Here is a 23651-nt window from a genome sequence, read left to right as displayed (position 1 = left end):
ATTCAAGCTATGATCAATCCGAACATTTTAATGTTGCACATACACCTGAAATAAGTTATAGCTGTGTCAATAAGCGTCTAAAAACAGGTAAATATATTGACAATGAACTACATAACTGCATAACTACATAATTTTTTGGTTAATTAAATTTATTTAATTTTTTTTAGATGAGCTTTCTATTGACACTGAAAATATTCCAGGAAATTATGTAGAAGCCACTGATAAATCCAATAACGAAGAATCGTGGGAAAAGAAAATAAATTCAAAGTCAAACAAAAAAAAAACTAATAAGCCTCCTGCTGTGTATCTTAATCGCATTAGACCTTGTTTTAAAAACTTCCAAACTGTATCAATCAAAAAAGAAAAATTAGAGCCAGTTGAATCCATCGAAACAGAAATCTCCACTAAAATTATCGAACAAAACAATACTATAAATAATACACATGACGTAACTATTCTAAAGAATAGGATGTCTAGTGTGGATTCAATCACCAGTTATAAGACCCCAGTGAATAAAAAATGATGCTACAATCATTGAAAACCAGCAAACTATCTCAGCAGACATCTCATCATCATCATCATCATCATCATCATCAATAACAACAGCAACCTCTGTTATTTCAAAAGATATATGTGAAAAGTTAAAAAACGATGAATGTCAAAAAGGTAATCGTCAAAGTGTTTTATAAAAATTTAATTAATCACTTTAATTATCACAGTTTAAATGAATTTATTTACCGTAATTGAAAATTTTAATTGTAATAGATTAAATAGTATTTCTCAATTTTTTTGTTTGTTACAGAGTCATCTATTCTTAATACATGTGAGAAAAGTAATCAAAAATTGAATGAAACAAATACTGTTATTAATGGTAAGGTGTTGCGCGTACGAATTGATAAAATACCATTGCAGTCAACGACTCGTCGAACGAGAAGCTCTTATTATGACAAAACTAAAGCTCATCCAAGTATTCCTGGTTATGAAAAAGCTATTAAATCTGATAAAATAAATGGGCGTCGGAAAAAGTCAAATATAAATAACTTCAAAGAGAATGATAAAAGTGAAATGAAAAAAATAATTCCTGTAGAAAAATATATTAAGAGTGAAAATATTGTCACAAGTAACTGCATGCCTTCATATGAAGAAAAAGTAAAAATAGTTGAAATGGCACAAAAAAATCCTACCTGGTCATTAGAAATGTTGCGAGAAAATAGTGGATTTAAAAAAGTATTTTACCGGGCTCATATTAATAAATGGGCCGATGAGTTAAAATACGGAGGATCTTGTCGCGAAAAATTAAAAGCTATTGATCATTATGTAATAAAAAAATGTATTGAGCACCAAAAAAAAAAAGTAAAAATGTCAAACCATCATATTCGTGAGTGGGGATTCGAAGCAATGAGTCAAATGAACGCTGACAATATTAATTTTACGGCAGGTAAAAGCTGGTTAGGAAGATTTAAAAAAAGATATAATATCACAGGAAGTTACACGGATTTAAAAATTGATAACAAATTATGTAAAAATACAGAAACATCTTTTTCAAAAATCATTGAGCCAAAAGTTAATATCGTCAAACTTGAACGTAAGAATTCAATTCGCAAACCTAAAACTACTAAAAAAACCCGTAAAGAGAATTTAGAAAATAAAAAAACTGATCGTTTGAAAATTGAAGTTAAGCAAGAAGAACCACAAGAAGAAGATGAAAGCAAAGAAGACAACAATTGGGTTTATAATAAATGCATTGAGTATAAAAAAAATATAAAGGGAATAACTAACATATTGTTCAAAAAATGGCAACGAGACGATGAAATTGAGGTGAAACTAAATGACAAATCGCAAGTCAACACTAGAAGTTGGACCAGCTGGTTTAATGGTTCAAAATAAAATTAACTGATGAGCTATTCTTGAAATGATGAAGTTATTTAAAACTAGATGTAAACACAGGTATGTTTTATCAAAAATCATGAAGCAGTTTTTAATGTGACGAAAAAATGAATTAATAAAAAATGAATGAATTAAAAATGAAAGTATAAATAGAATTTGAGGTGTCTCACATTCCTGATAAAATTGCTCTCTATTATAATAATTTAGTATTAACTGATAATTAAATACCAATGGAGGTAAAATTCTGATCATAAAACCAATGAGCTTTTATAATTAATTTAAATGAAATTGGTTATCAATTTTGTAGCTTGTATATTTATTAGATTTTTTTACATTATTATTATTGAAAATAATAAAGTACGTGATTTCAGCAATATAAAAAATACATGATAAACGAGTAAACTCGAAAATTATAAAATTATTGCATGACATATTTTGTAATGTATAAAATAAAAAAAAAAAAAGTAACTTAAATAAAGAGTAAAAAAAAAATAATTCATATGATTATTACACTTGTTTTTTTTTTTACATTTCGTTCATAAAAAGTTATATCAAAAATTAGTGAAATATAAGAAAAAGAAAAAAATAAAAAATAAGACAATTCTAATGAATCGATAACTTGATTCGATTCGCATGAACAGGTGTTGCTTGTGTGTAAGATTAGTTTTTCCACAAAAAAAAAAGATAATTTCGCAAAATTAAACTTTGTAGATTATCTAATCACTTATAAAGCAATGTCAAAATTATAATTCAAAATAGTTCTATCGAATAGAATAAATTTTAAATGAAAATGAATTTATAGTTTAAGTTATTGTTATGAGTTATAACTTATAACGCATATATCTATTTTTGAATTTTCATTATTTTATTTTTTTGCAGCTCGTCCACATTGAATGGCCCAGATCTTAAGTTGTCTGTTAGTCTTTAATTGTTTAATTCCAGATACTTTTCTTAGTATTCTGAGCGGCCACGTTGGATTATCACATGCCAATTGTACAACTTTCATTTTATCCTCTAATCTGAGAGATTCGGTGTTGATATCATCAGAATTTAAATTTACTGCTTGAGAGGCCAATGGCGCATCTGTATATGGTGCCTCCTTACCACCAAATATATCAGCTTTTTTATCCGAGTCACTAATATCTAAATTATAAAAATAGTAAATTTAAATTATAAAAAAAAATAATATAATAGTTAGTTTGTCAATGGTATACTTTGATATTTCAATTCTACACAAAATAATTATAAATTACCATTTTTTAATGTTGAAGTGTTTAACTCACTAAGTTCCAAATTTAGTGATATTTCAGTACTACAATAAGTATTTTTAAATGTTGTAAACCAACCACGTGATGCGGCAAATTTAAAATTTTTACAATTTTCCGAAAATAATGCATTCTTTGCTGCAAGTGCCCAATTTTTAATCATCAAATAGTTTAGATTTTCATTGTGATTTTTTATATAATCAATGCATTTTTCATATACTTTTTCATTAATAGCTTTGATTTTTTGTTCTAATGTTCCGCCGTTTTTTAACTGTTTTATCCATTTTGCAATAACAGAACGATCTTTGACATAACATTGAGTGTATGTTCTTATCATTTTGATTGTCCAATCAGGATGTTCAAGAGCAGTATTTACAACTTTTACTTTTTGCTCATACGGAACAATTACTTTATTTTGTTTGAATATATTTCGTCGTACAACTACATTTTCATTTGGGTCAGATGATTCAACTAAAATAATGAAAAAAAAAATATATATAATAGCACCAACAATTAATATCATTTATAAATGTTAAACTTACGTTTTATTAAAGTATTATCATCACATTGATTCCAGATTTTCAGATCATTGGGCGGACCATCGACGTTGTGTATTTTTTTAAATTTAGACAACCATTTAGGACCTCCATTGAAATTAGGAAAATTATTAACATTTGGCAAGCAAATTTCTTTTGCTTGACATGCCCATTTTTGTAACATTTTATCAGTAATTTTTTTATTACTGCTTTCATACACAACAAATTTCGCAAATACCCAATTGTCAATTGCTCTACCTTTATCTTCAACTGATCCACCTTTTTCCACCTGCTTATCCCATCTTCTGATTTGTTGAGAAGTACTGATATATTTACAGCCACTACGTTTTCTTAGTTTTTCCAATGACCAAGATGGATTTTTTCTCATCAATTCAACAACTTTTTTTTTCACATCAAAAGGAATGTGAATATTTTTTGTCTCACGTAAATTAAAAGAATTGTATAGTGGGTTGCAACATAAATTGCCGATAGACTTAAGTTTATCAGTATCGTCACGAGTTTCATCTTTTGTAGCACAGTCATTCTGTAAATTATCTGAAAATAAATAATAAAATAATGTTTATTTACAAAAACTAAATAATATTAATTAATATTTTGTAAATTCAAAGATTGAAAAGGCTAAAAAAAATTATTTAACGTTACCAGTACTTATTGTTGGTTTGATAAATTCCTCATCAATTTGAAGATTATCCTTTGTGATACCAGTGATACCATGAAGTTTTTTAAATTTTGTTATCCAGAAAGAAGATGCTGTGAAAAGTTTATTTATATTTCCAGAAAAATAAATTTTTTTTGCTTCAAGCGCCCAATTTTGTATACACTCATCAGAAAATTTTTTGTTATTTTTTTGACAATCCAAACATTTGGCAAAAACCCAGTTATTAATTTGATTAATTTTATCATAAAAAGAACCACCTTTTTTTACTTGTTCTGCCCATATTTCTATTTGTCCACTAGAAACATGATGTACATCATTGAGTTCTTTAATTTTTTGCATTGACCAAGTTGGATGATTTTCAATCATTTGAGCAATTCTCAATTTTTTATCATATGGAATTAGTTCTTTTTTAGATGGCTTGCGTGAATTACTTATTATCTTTGGTCTTTTTCTAAAACAGTAACCACTACCATCATTATTATCATTGCAATCAATTTCAGATGAATCATCATCATTCTTGGTAGCTTGTGACTTTGAACTGACATTAGATAAATCTTCTAGCTTTTCCAATTTCACAACAAGTCTTTTACCCATTTTTTTTTCAAAGTTATCGTAGCTGGTCTTTTTATCAAGTGATTTTTTTACACATTGTTCATCATAATCTAATAAATGTCTTAACTCAACATGTCCAGCCATAAATTCACGTCGCCTTTTCATAATAAATTTATACCACAATAATCATCATGTTGTTTCAATAAATACATACAATAATGCACTGCATCGGAAAAAAATGTTGTCATATTGTTGTCACTTTGATAAATCTTAGCTATATCAAGATCCACGTCTTGGAATGATTGAAGTTTTTCAGACATAGCCTCAATTTAGGCGCGCGAGGTGTGACTGTGTTTTGATCAGTTTTAATACCTTTATTTTATTCACAAAAAAAAACTTAACAGGCTAAATAAGTGTATTTGTTTTAAAACTATATTAATTAAACTGAATAATTAAATTTAGTAGCCGAATTAAACTAAATTTAGTGGTCGAATTTATTAGCTATGTACGCACAAGTGGGCATGCACACCGAAAAAAGAACTTTCGCGCCAGCTGGTGCCAACTGTCAATGTAACAATTAATTTAAAAGGGCAAATCACTTGAAATTCATATAGAAATAAATATTTCTTGAATGAATGATTTATAAAAAAAAAAAATAAAACATTTTTATAAGACTTCTTATAAATAAATAAATAATAAAAAATGTTTACTTTAAAACGAGTAAAGTTATAGTGTCATTTTTAAAAATAGAAGAGCTTCGAAAAAAAATCAGAAGTTATCTCAGCTGGAATCGAACCTGAGATCACAAGAGGGGGTCTTTTTTAAGTTCAAAAATCATTATAAATGGATTTGCTTTTGATTCATGTTTCATTCCTTTGATTTATTTGAAATATTCATGAATTGTCTGATGTCTTCGTCTTGACTGATTAAATCGTATTCTTAAGAATTGTCACCGATTCTCATATATATATAAATCTATAATAACAGTAAGAAATATTTTTTCAATTTAATCCTTATTTAATCACGTTTGTGCAATTGTGTTTATATTGGTTCTTGAACAAACATTATAGCATTATGACTTGTTTTGTAATCGCAATAATTTGCTGATTTTCTGAAATTTTATTGTAATTGTTCTGAAATTTTGTACACAGTTATAGATCTTTGAATTCTAAATACGACGGTATAATTATTTTCTTATGTTGATCAGTTGAATTTTTTATAATTAATTATTGAAAACATTATTTAACATTGGCTCTTATGGAGATTTCAACAATTTTTTCGGATAGAAAAAATGATAAAAAAGTCTTGAAAAAAATCACACATATACTAGAAACCGAGTTTTATGAAATGCGCGAAAAATTTTTATATGTTGATTGGTCAATTAATGAGTAATTGATTATAAACTTTACAAAAATTAGTTGTCCCTAACAAAACATCCTAACCGTGAATAAACCGAAAATAAAGGTTATTTACACGTGGAGAGAAATCCGCAGCATATATTACTGTAGTGGTATCGTAAAAATCATAGCTGACGTCATTAAAGCGACTAATTCCCACTTATTATAATGATTATTATTATATTTCATTTAAATTTTTTACTGTAGTCTACCGGAATTTTCGGAAGTCTTGAGTTAATGGTATGACACGAATATTTATTGGAAATTAAGTGTGTTCCTAATCTCTTCTAAAAAAGTTTATTGTTTTTATTTTATTCATGAATCTAAATAAAAATACGGTGAAACACATGAAAATTATAAAATGGTTTATTTTTTAAAAATTAATAAACACGTTACATTTTTATTCTGATGTTTAAACAATAAGGTTTTATTTAATTTTTTGTGTTGTTTTTTTGTTTTGTTTTGATTAAAATTACTGTAGTGTAGTAGGAAATTCTAGTCGATCCTGGTGGCCTTCCCACGCAACTTCTCAATTTCCAGTGGACTACAGTAAAATTTGTTTGATACTCTACAGCATTATTTGCTGCGGATTTCTCTCCGTGTACGGTTGAAAGTTGCGCAAATCAATCCCAAATCGAACTGGCAACCCTAATTGAACCGTGAATAAACCGGAAACAAACATCAATTTCGATAACTCCGAAATTTACTTCACGAAGTAAATTCTTTTAGCACAAAAAAATCGTCCGATTATATGGGACTTACATTCAACCTTAAGCTAGCACAGCCTAGATGACACAGCCATTCGGTACCTTGACAAGAATTTTGTGCAAATTATGTACAATTTATGTGCGGAATGAAAAATTTTTGTCCACGGATATATTTTTTTTGATTAATGGTTGTGCTACCTTAAAGCCATGAGAGCGCAACTTGGTAAATAATAGAGATATATGTATATATATGGTAAAAAAGTCATAATTTTGTGCATTCCATGTGTAATCTATGGTGTAAATTTTAATTTTAAACAGGAAAAAAATTGTCGTGCCACACAACAAAGTAGAGGCGAAGTTGAAACTCTATAATATTTGTTCTGCCGGTAGTACAGTATTTGTTCATCTGGCAGAGTAATAATTGCCGTGCGCTGTTTAACAAAATTTGTCATGCTCCAAACAAAAATTAATAGACATACAACAAAATTTGTTATGCTCCAAACAAAAACTGTTGAACATACAACAATTTTTGTATTTAGTTCAATAATTTTTATTATTGAACACATAACAAAAATTCTAAAACCATATTAAATTTTTTTTTTTTCAAAATTACGGAATAAATTTTCATTATGATAATTAAAAATAAGAAGGAAAATAATTGAGGAACAAATTAATTCAAATTACGATGCTTTGATTTATTTTTTATATTTATAATTATTAAAGATTAAAATAAAAAATCTCTGCATTAAAATGACAGATATGCAGGTTATATGTTTGTCATTTTCATATAATTTCATACTTTATTGTTGATGTGATTTGTTAAATATCAAGTTTTGTTATTTATCTAGTTGCTCACAAATATTTTAGTCTATAATTCAATTATTAAAATGTTATTAAAACCTGACATATTGGGATTAGTTAATTTATTTTTAAAACTAAAAATGTTTAAAAGCTGAAAAATATAAATGGTAAAAATCATGAAATAAGTGAATATCAACAAATTTTTTAGGTTACTATCAGAACTCTTTATTTGATCCTTATGAGATTTCTGTGTCCCAGTATAGAAATCATTTATACGCCGGCGGCTATTTTTCATACCGACTTCAATAAAGTAATTTTTCACCGCATTTACATTTTTTCAGCTTTTATACATTTTTAGTTTCTTTAAAAAAGTATTTCATAAAAAACAATTATCCGTGTAATAGCTGTTTATAATTTTATTGAATGTAGCTTTTCATAAATTATAGTTTAAGCCAGTCTTATATATTTCTATTTAATTTTTTAATTTTCAAACATTTTTTATTTAATATTTTTTTTTGGTCATAATTTCTAACCATAATATTTTTAGCATTTTAAAACTTTTCATTATATCTTTATTTGTAATTATTGTAATTCATTTATAATGGATATTCTTATTATAACTTTTTCTACTTCATTTATTTCAAAGTTTAGTAAAATATCAATTTAATGTTTTCAATTTTAATGGAAACTTATACTTTCTGTCAATTTACGGTCCATACAATTTACTATTCTTAACATTCCGAGTGGGCTAAGTGACCGGGAGAGATATTTGCCTTGAAACTGGATAATATTTATTGAGCAGCCGAACAAATATTATTGAGCAACACAACAAATATTATTGGATGGTAAAAATTGTTGTGCAGCTAAATAAAATTTGTTCAACGATACAATAAAATTTGTTGTAGCACAACAAATTTTGTTTAACGATAGAACAATTTTTGTTGCAGCACAACAAAAAGCGACAGGATAGGATTCCGCCTCTAGTTTGTTGTGCTCTCACAACAATTTTTGAGGTTTTTTTTTCTCAGTGTGGTTGTGCTACCTTAAACGTAAGATATCGCAACCTTGTTAATAATATATAGAGATAACTAAATGAAATGGGGGCCATAATTTTGCGCAATCTAGACTGCATCCTATGCGATTAAAATTTTTTGACAATTGAAAAAATTGTGCTAGCTTAGGCTTAAGGTAGCACAACAATAGGCTTAAAAAAGAATATAATATTTGAAAAACAATTTCAATACTTTAGAATGACAACCCAAAAAGAGCCCATCTTTTTTGAGTTTGAAAAATTATTGATAAAGTTATGCTATATACAGCTATGGAGGCTATATGCAGCTGACACTTTTTTATTTTAAAATATAATGAGAATATATATATATATATATATAGCGATCAAAAAATATAATCATTTCTAATTTACATTTATATTTTTGATCACATTATGAGATTTATTTATTGATCAAATTGATAAAATAATGACATAATGTGATCAAAAAAAAATATAAAAGTGTTTTTAAATTGAAATTTGATCAATTAATAAATGACATGTGATAAAAATATAAATGTGATTTTAAATTAAAAATGATTATTTTGTTATGATTAGTGTGAGTGCTATGTGTGTGAGTTTACAGCTACGCATTCATCCAGCGAATTTATGATTTAGATACATCTTGCGTTCGAATTTTGAATTAATTAAAAAAACAAAAAGAATTTAATTCATGGCACGTAAGCACACACGTGGATACAGACGCCATAATGATAATAATTTTTAACGCTCGATTCTGATTGGTTAATTTAAAACTTTAATAACTCAGGTACAAAGCGTCGTAGACCCAAAATTCAAAAATATTTACCATTTAAAATTTCACGTACAATCCCGTAGTATAACTACTGATCGCGACTTACGCTTCATCCTGTATAGTAGCTTGTATAGAATATTTGGTAAGTGAGTTAAATATTGCGATATTCAATATTATGCATTAACGATGCAATTTGTGTGTCAGCTGTATTAAGTGACGTACATCAAATAAATAAATAAAACGATGGAATTTGTAAATCAGTAATTAAGGTGTTACCTGAGTAAAGTTAAAATATAGTTAGAGACCAATAGAATTTATAAAAAGCGATTCTAGGCAAAAAAATACATCTATTTTTGATTCCAAAATAAATTTTCCAAAAAAAACTCTACAGAAAAAATCACGACAAAAAAAATTCCGACAAAAAAAATCACGACAAAAAAAATAAATAAATAAAAAATTTAGACAAAAAAAATCTAGCTAGGTAAAAAAATTTGGCTGGTAAAATAAAGTAGATATTGATTGTTTGGCTAATATTAGGGCTAAGCACAATATCTAGCAGCTGATATACACTTTATATATATTAGAATTGCATATAATGTATCATCAGAGCCGGGAAGGCCAAAAAAAATAAGGCCATTTTTTAAGGCCATTTTTAAGAAGCCAAAAATATAAGGCCATTTTAAAGGGCCATTTTTAAGAGGCCAAAAAAAAAGGCCATTTTTTGAGGCCATTTTTTCCATGTACGAGGTTCAGATCGTCTTTTTTTTAAACTATATTTCACCATGTTGCCATGGTATTTACGGCAAGCTGAAATAACAGACGAACTTCCCGGCTCTGTGTATCATATATATATATATATAAAAATAAAATTTATATAAAATATTAAATTTATTATTCAGGAAAAAAAAACATTTATTATGACGTGATTTTGTTTTTTAAATTATTTTTGTCATGGTTTTTTTTATCGTGATTTTTTTTGTCCGAATTTTTCTTGTCCGAATTTTTTTTGTCGAGTTTTTTATGGAAAATTTTTTTTGACATGTAATAACCCTATTTTTCACTTTTTTTTTGTCCTAGTTAACTTTGTTCATTTATAATAAATTATTAAAGCTGCTATTTTTTTCGAGGTTAAACACGGTGAGATAGCCCTGGTGAAAAAAAACTGGCAGAATCTGGCAGTTGTTCCAAAAACCGGTCTAAATCTGTAAGAATCTAGCAGAATCTGTAAGAATCTGTGAGAATCTGCCAGAATCTGTAAGTATCTGCCAGAATCTGTCATAATCTGCCAGAATCTGCCATAATCTGTAAGAATCTGCCAGACTATTTTTACCAAAAAATTCTAAAAAAAAAAAAAAAAAATTCTGAAAGAATTATTGTGTTTATTATAAACATCACGGTAAGGTATCAAGAAACTTCGATCTCGAAGCGTTGCATTTTTTTTTTCAAACTTGAATATGTTTTTTAAATTTTTATAAGTATCATAATCTCAGTTCCTATATATGTGAATTAACTCTGACGTGAGCACATGTGAGAATTGTTGAATAACAACTAACGTAAAATAATGATAAATGAGCTATAAAAGAATGAATTATAACATACTATAATAATTTGATGACGACTTGATGTCTCCTAATCAGTTGTATTTATTCAAAAAAAATCAATTTATTGAAAAAAAAACAATATTTATAAATTGAACTGGCAGAATCTGGCAGACTGTTGGAAATCAAATATGTGGCTGGCAGAATTTGGCATGCTGTTGGAAGTCGAATATGTGGCTGACAGAATCTGGCAGAATCTGTAAGAATCTGGCAGACTGTTAAGATCGAGTATTTGGCTGGCAAAATCTGACAGAATCTGGCAGACTGCTGAAAGTCGAGTATTTGACTGGCAATACCTGACAGAATCTGGCAGACTGTTGAAAGCCGAATATTTGACTGGCAATACCTGACAGAATTTGGCAGACTGTTGAAAGCCGAATATTTGACTGGCAGAATCTGCCAGATTTTTTCATTTTTTTGTCGAATCTTGCAGAATCTACCCGAATCTGCAAGATTTTTTTCACCAGGGAGGGAGATTTCATTTTTTTTTAAGTTCAACTTAAACTTTTATATAAAACTAAAAGTTTGAGAAAAAAATATCAATGGGTTCTTGAAGCAATTAAGGCGGTATGTAAATCCCAAGGTAGGATAATTCTTTGGGTTCAAAGAGGCACCCTTGTAACCATAGCTTAAAAAAATAATAAGTGCCCTCTAATGTCTAAAATTTGTATACTTTACTAGACTGTTTCAAAAAAAAAATTAGTATTCAAAACTCTACACAAAAGCTCGATAATATTTTCCATTTAAAATATTTTTCTTTGAACAGCATCTTTCGCCAGACGTTGATACGTCCGTTGAAGAAAAGCTCTCCAAAACACATATTGAAAAATTTGCGCGGCTAGAAAACTTTGTAGACGTTTAAAAAACGATACTTCATTCGAAGATCTTCAATAAATTCGGCATATTAAAGTGCTTTTGAAGCGAATAATCATATTGAATATATTGATTATTTTGTTATGATTTTTGAACACGATGAAAACAGCATTTATTCGTTTATAAAAAAATTGCACAAATAACACTGTTTTTTTTTAAATGTTTCAGAAAATCATAACTCTCAAAATAATCAATATATTTGAATTCAAGATGATTATTTAGAAAGCTTTATTAAAAAGCTTTAGACACTATATCTTATATGCTGAATTTTTATTTTTTAATGAATGCCCAAAGGTCTTCGAATAAATAAATTATCGTTTTTTTAGAAATAAATGTTTACAAAGTTTTCTAGCCGCGAAACAGTTGATTGAAAATTTTTTTTTCAATATGTGTTTTGAAGCTTTTTTTTCAAGCTTTCGAACGGTCGAATTTTCAAGTCTCTAGCTTGAAAATTGATGAAGTTATGAACAAAAGTATCAAATGAACACTCTGCTTACATGTATTTTAAATGGAAAATATTCAAAGTCGATGAGCGACATTAAAAAAAAAAAAAAAAAAAAATTGAAAATAGTAGATTGTTTGTCTTGTTGAATACTAAGATTTTAGGGGGTGGGAGAGAAAAAAAAAATTTTTTTTTTTTATTTGAAACGGTCTAATACTTTACTGACGCCCCGAATTGAAAAAATTTTGTATTCGAGACGTATTTTTACTCTTTTTGAGTCTTCATATAGTATTCGGTGATATTTTCTAATCGTTGTCGATGTTTCAAATGTATTTCGTGATATTTTCATGAAGAGGACGAATACTCTCTGTCCGGGACGCTTATCCCTGATTTATATTTCTTGATATTCGAGTATTTCAAATGTATTCGAGAGTATTCGTGACATCTTTTGAACTTAAAAAATTTAACATATCTTTTCATCGAAGACAAAAAGTCTTCAGATGAAAGATTGCCACTTAGAATAATTTTTCTAAATTGATTTACTTTAATTAGTTAATACTTAATTAATATATTATTAATATTTCATTTATTAATTTATTTAAATTTTTTTAGAAAAGAAAAAAAAAACTCGAAAAAAAATTGATAAACGCGGACTTAGAATAATTAGGTGCAGCAATAGAATTAATGATTGAATCATTATTTTTGCAATAATTATTAACAAATATGAATATAGTAAATTATAATTTATTTATTTGGCTATATCCTTTCCTTAGCTATTTCTTCCATAATAAATTGGAAAGCTATTGGCAAATGGCTAAGGGAAAGATGTAACCAAATAAATTGATTAGTAATCTTCATTAATTCCTTAGCAACATTTGCCATAATTAATTAATAAAAAAACTATTGGCAAATGTTTTTAAAAAAAGGATGTTGCCGAATAACATAACTATATAATAATTTTACAGGTCTTTTTTAATTTTTTAAATCAAATAAATTCGTGTGGATTGCCTCGTAACTTATGTAAACAAAAATTCTTTATTTTGCAGCATGTAAAATTGGTATCGCGCGTTAAGGCATAGGTTTCGTGGTTAGGAAGTCGTAGGATCGAACCTGGGCAGGAGAATAATTTTTGTAAAATAGGGCATCCCAAAATATATCAAGTACGATTGTATTTCTCACGTCTTGAGACCGCGAACACAATTATATTTTTAAGCGAAAATTCCGGAAAAAATCCGGAGATATTATAAAAATAGTCTAGAGATTACTCCGTAAATATCTCCGGAAGTCTCAATTGCGTAGAAATCCGGAAAAATCCGGAGAGATTTTTTCCACCAGGGAATGCTTAATTCTTTTGTTACCAAACGTAAAAAAAAATATTTTCAATAAATTTTTCAAAATAGAGAACAAAATTTTATATTGTGAAATTGCAGATTTTGATTCTTATATTTTGCTTATTTAAATAAACACATATTGAACAAAATAATAAACGAAATGATAAAAGATTATTATACCTGAAAGAATAGATAGTAAATAGCATGGTAGAAATACTACAGGTATGGCAGTGCGCAGCCTGGTTTGGCCGCTGCGAATCGACCAATCAAAAGGTCACCTTCTCGCCACAAAAATGGAAGACTTTATGCGCGCGCGATACAAATTTGTTAAGAAAATTTTCAAGTTTTTTTTAAATTTTTCAAAAGTTATCATATTTATTCAACTAGATTTGGTATATTTTATAATGATTCACATACATCAAAAATAAAAATTAATTATTTATATTAAATAAATAAATCCAAGTATAATAAATACAACACAACCTCTATTGTTTGTGGCATAAAAAAAACAACAATAATGAAAATATTATAATTTATTTGTTAAACTGTCTTGGTTTTTTTATTTTTTTGATTTTTTATAAACATGCTCCACATATATTTATTAGTATTTACAACAATATAAAAAATAGTTGTCAAAACAGTATGTTAGAGAGAGAGGCTCTTATAATAGAGATTGCGTGTTAGAAAGAAAAGCAAAACAGCTCGATGGCGCGTTGTTGATTGGTTGAAAAAATAAGGCTGCGCAGAACGCGACGAAAAAAGCATGGACTACTGCCATACCTGTAGTACTTCTACCATGGCAAATAGTAGTACAATTCATATTTTGTTTTGATTATTTAAATTGTACTGGAAATTATTATTTATTGTATTGGGAAACGCACAATTCACCACGACGTCTGGTGGTAAATTTCTGGAAACTATTTCATACACCCATTCATATGTGGTATACACAGTATATATGCTAAATTAATAAACAAATAATATTTTTACAAATTGGTTAAAAGGTCTGGTACAAAATTTTCCGCAAAATTGATTTAAAAAAATAAAAAACAAGACTTTACGTTTCTGGGTGCAACAGTAATTCTAGGAGAAATAAAGATCTGAGTTTCCATGCATTTCCGAGGTTAGACAAACAACAACCTGTCAATGTAAAAAATTATTTCGGCGATATTAATAAAATAAATCGGTGTGATGCTTGAAAACGTGCATTAAAAATCAAAACAGTAAATAAAAAAGCAATGTTATGCTCTCTTCATTTTAATTACTATGATTATACGAAGAGTAAGTATACCTATCTATATGTAAACAAAACTCTAAATACTTCAACATCACAAGTAACAAGTTTCTGTTTGTTTTAAATAATTAGCTCTCGATGCATCAGAACCAATGCACATTTTTTAGAAAAATGCTGTCCCATCATGTAATTTACCAACTACTTATGAGGAGAACAAAAATTGTTGTTGTGAACCTGTCACTTTAACCTCCCTAGAGCTGCGTGAACCTGGCACCCCACTTTATCGTAGAGACTTGTAGTATGGCTCATTTTGAAGGTCTTAATTTGTAGTAATTTGTAGTGAAGAGGGTTTAATTTGTAATCTGTAAAAAAGGGTGCAGTTGTTTTGGCAGATTTCGATGGCCATGCCGCGTTGCTTGTAGTAATTTGTAGCAAAGAGTTTAATTTGTAGTTCGTAATAGGTGTTAGGGAGTTTTGCAGTTGTAGTAATGAAGAACAAATAGCTTAGAATTTGTGTAGTAACAAATTTTTTTTGAGTTGAAAATAATGACACAAAAATTTTTTTTTTTTTTTGAGCAATAATCATATCAAAATTGCATAACTTTTTTGACAACAGTATTACGAGTAAAATAAATGGAGAAATCGTGAAAATATAAATATATTTTTACTAAACCAGTTTCCCAAAAAAAAAAAAGTCAAAAAAAAGGAAAAAAAAATTTTTTTTTTACTCCAAAATATTAAATACTAAATAACTTTTTTATTTATTGACCAAAAAATAAACCAAAATATTGGATAGATAGAAAAACATCCTAGCTAATTTGTAGTGAAGAAATTGGAATTTGTAGTTGAACCATTTGTCCGGAAAAATTAATTCTCTGACATATTCCCTTAATAAAATATTGCGTAACTTTTTTATTTATTGACCAAAATTCAAACTAAAATATTGAGTAGATAGGGAAACATCCTAGCTAATTTGTAGTGAAGAAATTAGAATTTGTAGTTGAACCATTTGTCCGGAAAAATTAATTCTCTGACATATTCCCTTAATAAAAGATAAAGTAACTTTTTTATTTATTGACTAAATTCAAACTAAAATATTGAGTAGATAGAAACATCCTAAGCATTTTGTAGCGATTTGGTTGAACCATTGTCCGAAAAAATTAATTCTGTCATATGGTAATACCTTTATAATATTGCGTAACTTTCTTTATTTATTGTCCAAAATTCAAATTGAAATATTGTTAGGGGAAACATCCAGTTATTTGTAGTGAAGAAATTACTTGGTTGAATCATTGTCCGAAATTAATTCTTCATATAATACCTTCATAATATTGCGTAACTTTTATTTATTGACTGTATTCAAACTAAAATATTGAATAGATGGGGAAACATCCTAGCTAATTTGTAGTGAAGAAATTAAAATTTGTAGTTGAACCATTTGAGAAAAAAGTTACGCAATATTTTATTAAGGGAATATGTCAGAAAAATAATTTTTCCGGACAAATGGTTCAACTACAAATTCTAATTTCTTCACTACAAATTAGCTAGGATGTTTCCCTATCTATTTAATATTTTAGTTTGAATTTTGGACAATAAATAAGAAAGTTACGCAATAATTTATAAAGGTATTATATGACAGAATTAATTTTTCCGGACAAATGGTTCAACTACAAATTCTAATTTCTTCACTACAAATTAGCTAGGATGTTTCCCTATCTATTTAATATTTTAGTTTGAATTTTGGACAATAAATAAGAAAGTTACGCAATAATTTATGAAGGTATTATATGACAGAATTAATTTTTCCGGACAAATGGTTCAACTACAAATTCGAATTTCTTCACTACAAATAAGCTAGGATGTTTCCCTATCTATTTAATATTTTAGTTTGAATTTTGGTCAATAAATAAGAAAGTTATGCAATAGTTTATTAAGGTATTATATAAGAAAATTAATTTCTCCGGAAAAACTACAAATTCCAATTACTTCACTACAAATTAGCTAGGATGTTTTTCTATGTATCCAATATTTTAGTTTGTTTTTTGGTCAATAAATAAAAAAGTTATTTAGTATTCAATATTTTGGAGTAAAAAAAAAATTTTTTTTTCCACTTTTTTGACTTTTTTTTTTTTGGGAAACTGGTTTAGTAAAAATATATTTATATTTTTCACGATTTTTTCTCCATTTATTTTCCTCGTAATTTTTTTCTGGTTGTCAACAAAGAAGTTATGCAATTTTATCATGATTATTGCTCAAAAAAAAAAAATTTTTTTTTTGTGTCATTATTTTTCAACTCAAAATTAAAATTTGTTCACTACAAATTACTACAAATTCTAAGAAAGCTATTTGACCTCTTCATTACTATTTTTCTTCAATTTTCTGCGAAAGTACATTTTAACCCTTTTTTCACACCTAATTTTTGAACTACAAATTGAACACTTTTTACTACAAATTACTACAAATTCCAACGAACGTTTTGGCCCTACTCTCATCGCTCTATGTCAATTTTTGAAGAAAGTACCTTTTAACCCTTTTTTCACCCTTAATTTTTGAATTACAAATTAAACCCTTTTCACTACAAATTACTACAAATTAAGACCTTCAAAATGAGCCATACTACAAGTCTCTACGATAAAGTGGGGTGCCAGGTTCACGCAGCTCCTCCCTAGCGAAAATGGCGACACCGATCCGACACCAATCCGACAGTCGGTTTGTGCACTGATCTCATACAAAAACGACACAAAACCGACACACGACTATAAGAATTTCTAAGTCACAAAAATAAATTAGTAAGAAGCATTTAAAAAATAAAATATTATGTCTAAAAATTTCTTAATAATATTCTCACAATTTAAGACACATTAGAATTTTTTTTAAATAATTTTTTTATTGAAAAAACTCAATTCTGTTTACGTATTAAAAGTGAGGTCAGCTGTCAGAATCATCTGTACACGACTGTGAGATTTTACAATTCTCACACAATTCCGACACAATTCCGACACACGACTGTGAGAATTGTAAATCCGACATAATTCCGACACAAATCCGACAGACGTACGACAGTATATTTTTATTTTGTATTTAATATAAAAGAAAGCATTTTATTAACAAAAATTTTTGTTCAATATTAAAGTTATAATATTTTAATAATTTTAGGCATAGGTATTAGATTTTTTTTTTTTGAATAAATTTTGACAAAAAAAATAATTGGAATCGTCTGTGAGAATTTGCGATTTGCAAAAATTCTTGTTTAATAATAAAATTATAATCTTTTAATAATTATAGGCATATTAGATTTTTTTCAAACTATTTTATTAGAAAATTATCATTTTTTAGTTTTTTTATGAGGTTAAGAACGGTTTTTTTTTAAATACTTTTTTTTCAAAACTAATACATTTGATCAGTTTCCCATGTATTTGGTATTATTGTAACTCGAATGTATATTTTGTAATGAAACCATGTATTTGGTTTCCCATGTTTCCAATTATTTTTTTTGTCAAAATTTATTCAAAAAAAAAAAATTTAATATGCCTAAAATTATTAAAATATTATAACTTTAATAATGAACAAAAATTTTAATTAATAAAATGCTTTTTTTTATATTAAATACAAAATAAAAATATACTGTCGTACGTCTGTCGGAATTGTGTCGGATTTACAAATCTCACAGTCGTGTGTCGGAATTGTGTGAGAATTGCAAATTCTCACAGACGATTCCAATTATTTGTTTTGTCAAAATTTATTCAAAAAAAAAAAAATCTAATATGCCTGAAATTATTAAAATATTATAACTTTAATATTGAATAAAAATTTTTATTAATAAAATGCTTTTTTTTATATTAAATACAAAATAAAAATGTACTGTCGTACGTCCGTCGGATTTTAAGTTGTTAAATTGTTTAAACAATTTAATCGCGGGATATTCACAATAAAAAAAATAGTAATATATAGTAAACAATATGTAGATTATTATAAAGTAAATAAATTTTTAAAGTGTATTGCCTAATCAATAATTAATATTTGCATAAACAAATAAAATTCTTTAAATGAACGAGTTTCTTTCTTTTTTATAATTATGTAAATATCTGCTGTTAATATGGTGAGACATAAAAATTAATTTATTTCATAATAATCTACCTATTGTCTACTAGATATTACGATTTTTTTTTCGCGAAATAACCACCCCTTTTATCTCAAAAATAATTACGCGCCGCGAAAAGAATAGAAAAAAAAATATTTGTGCCGGAAAAAAATAGAATAACTTTTTAAATAATCAACGGAAAAATAAAATAAAAACGGGAAAATTTTCTTTAATTGTATTACATTAATTTCATTGTAGGGCACTTTCACGAAAAAACCACCCCTTTCATCTCAAAAATAATTACGCGTCGCGAAAAGAATTAAAAAAAAAAATTCTTTTTGTCGGAGAAATCGTGAATAATTTGTTAAATAATCGACGGAAAAATAAAATAAGAACGGGAAAATTTTCTTTGATTGTAGTAGATTAATTTCGTCTTAGGGCATTTTCGCGAAAAAACCACCTCTTTTATCTCAAAAATAATTACGTGTCATGAGAAAATAGAAATGATAGTATTGTTATTAGCATACGATAGTGCATGTAATCATTAACACGATGAAAAAAAAATTTTTTAAATCGATGCATTTTTGAATATTGGAGCCATTTGTTAAGATTTTTTTTTTATTAACAATTCCTGTTTGTTGTTATTCCGGGCCGACAACGCGAGAAATAAGAAAATTGCCTGAAATCGAATTTAAAAGTGTATATCACTAATACTATCACAGTGCGCGTAAATACAATAGCTGTGTGTGTGTATGTGCGTCGAGTCGGGTACAGTCGGGTAGCGTCGGGTCTAAATAACACTATCTCTTTTTTTTATATATCTATCGCTCTCGCGTATGGGAGTTTTGAGTGGGGACACGTGAGGGGTAACGAGTTAATAAAAAATCCAAAAAAATCACAAACTTTAAAAATTAATTACGCGTAAACGGTCGGTTAAAACAAAAAAACTTATAGGAACTACCCCCCCTAAAATCTTATTATCTACAACTTTTACTTGAAACATTTTACTCTAAGTCTAACGGGAAACGCGTAATTGACTTTTTTATATTTAATTATTTTTTTTCAACCCTTTCCCTTGTCCCTATTAAATTTTAAACCCCACCATTCGATTCGCGAGCCCCGATTACATACTCCTATATTTTTTGTTTTAAAAAACTTAAAAATTCCCGAGGTTGAAAAGATTTTGACCAGACTAATAATATTTCACCATTAATTTTTTTAAATTGACCTTCAATATCATGACATGGTTCTTATGGATGAGATGTTTATATACAAGTGGCAAACACATGATACTTATCACTTGAATCGATTTTTACACCAATACTAGTAATATGTTCCGCATATATAATACCATTTTCTTCAAGGAAATTTCGTGAAATCGTGAGGAATTCGTTTTTCGTGCCCATGACAGTATATACTCAATAGTTAATAACGTTTTTTTAATAAACAAAGTGTGGTTTTTCTGCATCTTAACTTTATATTTATTTTAATATTTCATTTTAGATATACCTATAATTTGAAATGAAGAACAAAATTTTATTATTTGAAACAAATTAAGACTCTTTATTTGATATTCATATTACGAATCAAAATATTTAAAACAGTGATACAATATATTGATGGTTAATTTTTGATCTGGCAAAGTCACATTACCAACACAAGTTTTCAAAGTAGTTTTCGGACGCAACTTATAGTTTAAACCAATTGGTGGTCGGACACAGAGTAATTAGTAATTTTTCTAATTCATAATTCTTCAAACTAAACAACGCATCAGTCATATACGTGGCTGATGTAGTAGGATCATCGAAATATCATATTAGATAATCTAATATAATAATCTAATCATATTAGAAATATATATCTATATATCCATATATCCATAACTTCTACCCTCTAACATACATTACAGTCTTTGCGTTGTCCTTGATGCTCGAGATTGATTCATATTTATCATGTTTAATATATTTTACGTGGTGCCTTTATTGAGTTTCATATATTTCGTTTTCCCGCCACAACGTAGTGTAGAGTTTTATTATTTGATGATTATTAGAAAGACCGACCGTCCTGGCAAGTGGCCTGGCACGAAGTGACGGCATTCTCTTGAGAATTTAAATTTCACTATCGAAATTTCAATAGCATTTAATAGTTGGTATGATTATTTAATAATTATGGCATTTAAAAATACTTGGTTACAACCTATTATTTACTGAAGCTCCTATGCTCAATGCTAGAAAACAGAATATTTTTAATATTTCTTTTTTTATTCTTATTCATTATTCAAGTTAAATTGAATGTTCATTATTTTAATTTTTGATTCAACGTGTGGCATGTAAAAAAAAATGTTTCTAGTTTAATCTTGATTTAAGTTAATTAGTTTGTTAAATGCTTCACCATTTCGTGAAGAGTTTTTAATAAAACTGCGTATGGAAAAATACGGAGGTAATAAGAGTGTTATATTTTTATAATTTTTTACTCTACTCAGAGCGGTATAAAAATAACCTTCCAACCATAGTTCTTTTAAAGAAATAACAGCATTCTCAAACTCAATACCTAATACTTTCTGAATTGTCGTAGCGTAACCCAGCGTAATAGGAAATTGAAGACGTTTTGCATAGTATGTTTCTTTTTCGTCCTCATATTCAACATCATATGAACAACGTTTAATTTCAATTTCTTTTTTGCTATTAGTAACAACAATTGTCACAGTGTCATCACTTATTTGTTTAACAACTCCCACTGTACCCGATGGTATATTCGATTGGTTTCGTGTAGTAACAACAGTAGCACCAATTTTCATTTCAATAATTTTATCAATTTCATTATCCAGTTTCACTGTAAGTATATTTTTTATTTTTTCTGATTCAGGAACTTCATCATGAGCTTCTAAAGGTATAATTTCTGAGTTTTCGATTTTTCGGAGCTGTTCATCGTTATGTGACTTAACTTCATCCTTACGAGTGCATATATACATTATAAACTCAGTAGTTCCATGTGTTTCGTTATCTTTCCAATATTCTTGCAAACGTAGGTTGACTTCATTTTCATCTGCAACAAGTTCTTTAATTTTTTCCAAGTCGGAATCTATAACTGTTCCACAACGAATTCGTAGCAACATATCGAACCAGTGTTGACTTTTAGCATCATAACGAAAAGAATTTGTCAACTCATACGTGACAAAAGCGCATTTATCCCAAATGTAAGATTCGAAAAATCTTGGAAACTCATCTGATGACGTCATGTATGTATCTCCTGCTATAATTAATCGGACTCCACCGAATGGTTTTTTGTATTCATTACGTTTTTGACAAAAGCAATTGTGAATTTTTTCAAAAACAGATTGATTCATCAAACTAACATCATCAATTAATAAAATATCTGTTTCAGAGATTTCACTTGCGAGATAATCCATGGCAGACACAATATTCTCATTTTCACTAGTACCAACACCACTAAGTCTGGTAAGTGTTTTTCCTTCACCAAGTTCTTTTCGAAATCGGACAGCTCCTCGTGCAGTTAATGATGTTATCTTGACCTTATTTTTTTTACGTAATTCCGTATACAGCCGCATTAGCATTTTTGTTTTTCCAGTACCAGTTGGACCATAAAAACAAATACTCGAATGGGAACTTACTGCTTCATCGAATATCTTTTCAAACATTGTTTGGCTTTCCACGATTTCACCAGTGCAGTAACCTTGATCTGACATTGTGCTAGACAATAAAGTAAATATTATTATTATTTCATAGGATTTTAACTTATTTTTTGATTCATTTTAATTTAATTATTCAGGAGCCTAGTAAAAATGACGACACAATGTGACGCCAATACAACGGTCGGTTTGTGCATTGATTGTACACAAAATGACACACAATCGACTCAAAAATGGGAGAATAGTCAAGTCATAAATTTTTATATTAAATAGCATTTAAAAAATGGAATATTATGTCCAAAAATTCGTAAATAATATTCGACTAATTTGAAATACATTAGAATTTATTTTAAAATAATTTTTTAATGACAAACACTCAGTTTCAATAGTATATTTGAACTACCCTGGTAGAAATATTTTTCCTTTTGTTTATTATTTTCTTCGGGTGAGCAAATTTTTTTTCGCAAACTTTGTGCTTAAGTACAACAATATGAAAAAAATATATCAATGCAAAACAAAAAAGTTGTCTTGATTTGAGAACATTTTTTTTTTAGTTGAGACGAATTACATTTTTTTTCAAAAGAATAAACAATCAATCTAAGGAAAAATCATATCTCAACATGAAGTACTAAAAGAACAACTACAAGAAGATGGTTTTTATTTACCACATCATATGGTAATAAAAAAAGAAAGCCAAACAACAAAAGTACGAGTCGTGTACGACGGCTCAACCACAAGTTCCAAGGGGCACTCACTCAATGAATTACTACATGTTGGCCCAACAATACAAATGAATATTTTCTCATTATCACTTCGA

At 27.9% G+C, this 23651-nt stretch overlaps 3 protein-coding genes across 3 annotated transcripts; 1 reads left to right on the top strand and 2 right to left on the bottom strand.

Moving 5' to 3' along the window:
- Positions 1 to 519: 519 nt before the first annotated feature.
- Positions 520 to 2682, top strand: LOC122849133. Its single transcript, XM_044147735.1, has 2 exons — positions 520 to 666; positions 803 to 2682. The coding sequence occupies exon 2, from the start codon at positions 1066 to 1068 to the stop codon at positions 1885 to 1887; it is 822 nt and encodes a 273-aa protein (XP_044003670.1). The 5' UTR covers positions 520 to 666; positions 803 to 1065; the 3' UTR covers positions 1888 to 2682.
- A 70-nt stretch (positions 2683 to 2752) lies between these two features.
- Positions 2753 to 4983, bottom strand: LOC122849097. Its single transcript, XM_044147685.1, has 4 exons — positions 4352 to 4983; positions 3695 to 4243; positions 3141 to 3623; positions 2753 to 3030 (listed from the first exon to the last, which is right to left on the bottom strand). The coding sequence occupies exons 1-4, from the start codon at positions 4959 to 4961 to the stop codon at positions 2753 to 2755; spliced, it is 1920 nt and encodes a 639-aa protein (XP_044003620.1). The 5' UTR covers positions 4962 to 4983.
- A 16552-nt stretch (positions 4984 to 21535) lies between these two features.
- LOC122850379 (ATP-dependent DNA helicase pif1-like) lies at positions 21536 to 22891 on the bottom strand. The gene has a single exon (XM_044149537.1). It carries the CDS (start codon positions 22889 to 22891, stop codon positions 21536 to 21538), a length of 1356 nt encoding a protein of 451 aa, XP_044005472.1.
- Between the last annotated feature and the right edge of the window lie 760 nt (positions 22892 to 23651).

This window comes from Aphidius gifuensis, linkage group LG2, assembly GCF_014905175.1.
Source record: "Aphidius gifuensis isolate YNYX2018 linkage group LG2, ASM1490517v1, whole genome shotgun sequence".
Classification (NCBI taxonomy): Eukaryota; Metazoa; Arthropoda; class Insecta; order Hymenoptera; family Braconidae; genus Aphidius; species Aphidius gifuensis.
The sequence above is the reverse complement of the archived record's forward strand: the minus strand, read 5'-3'. Positions and strand labels throughout refer to the sequence as shown.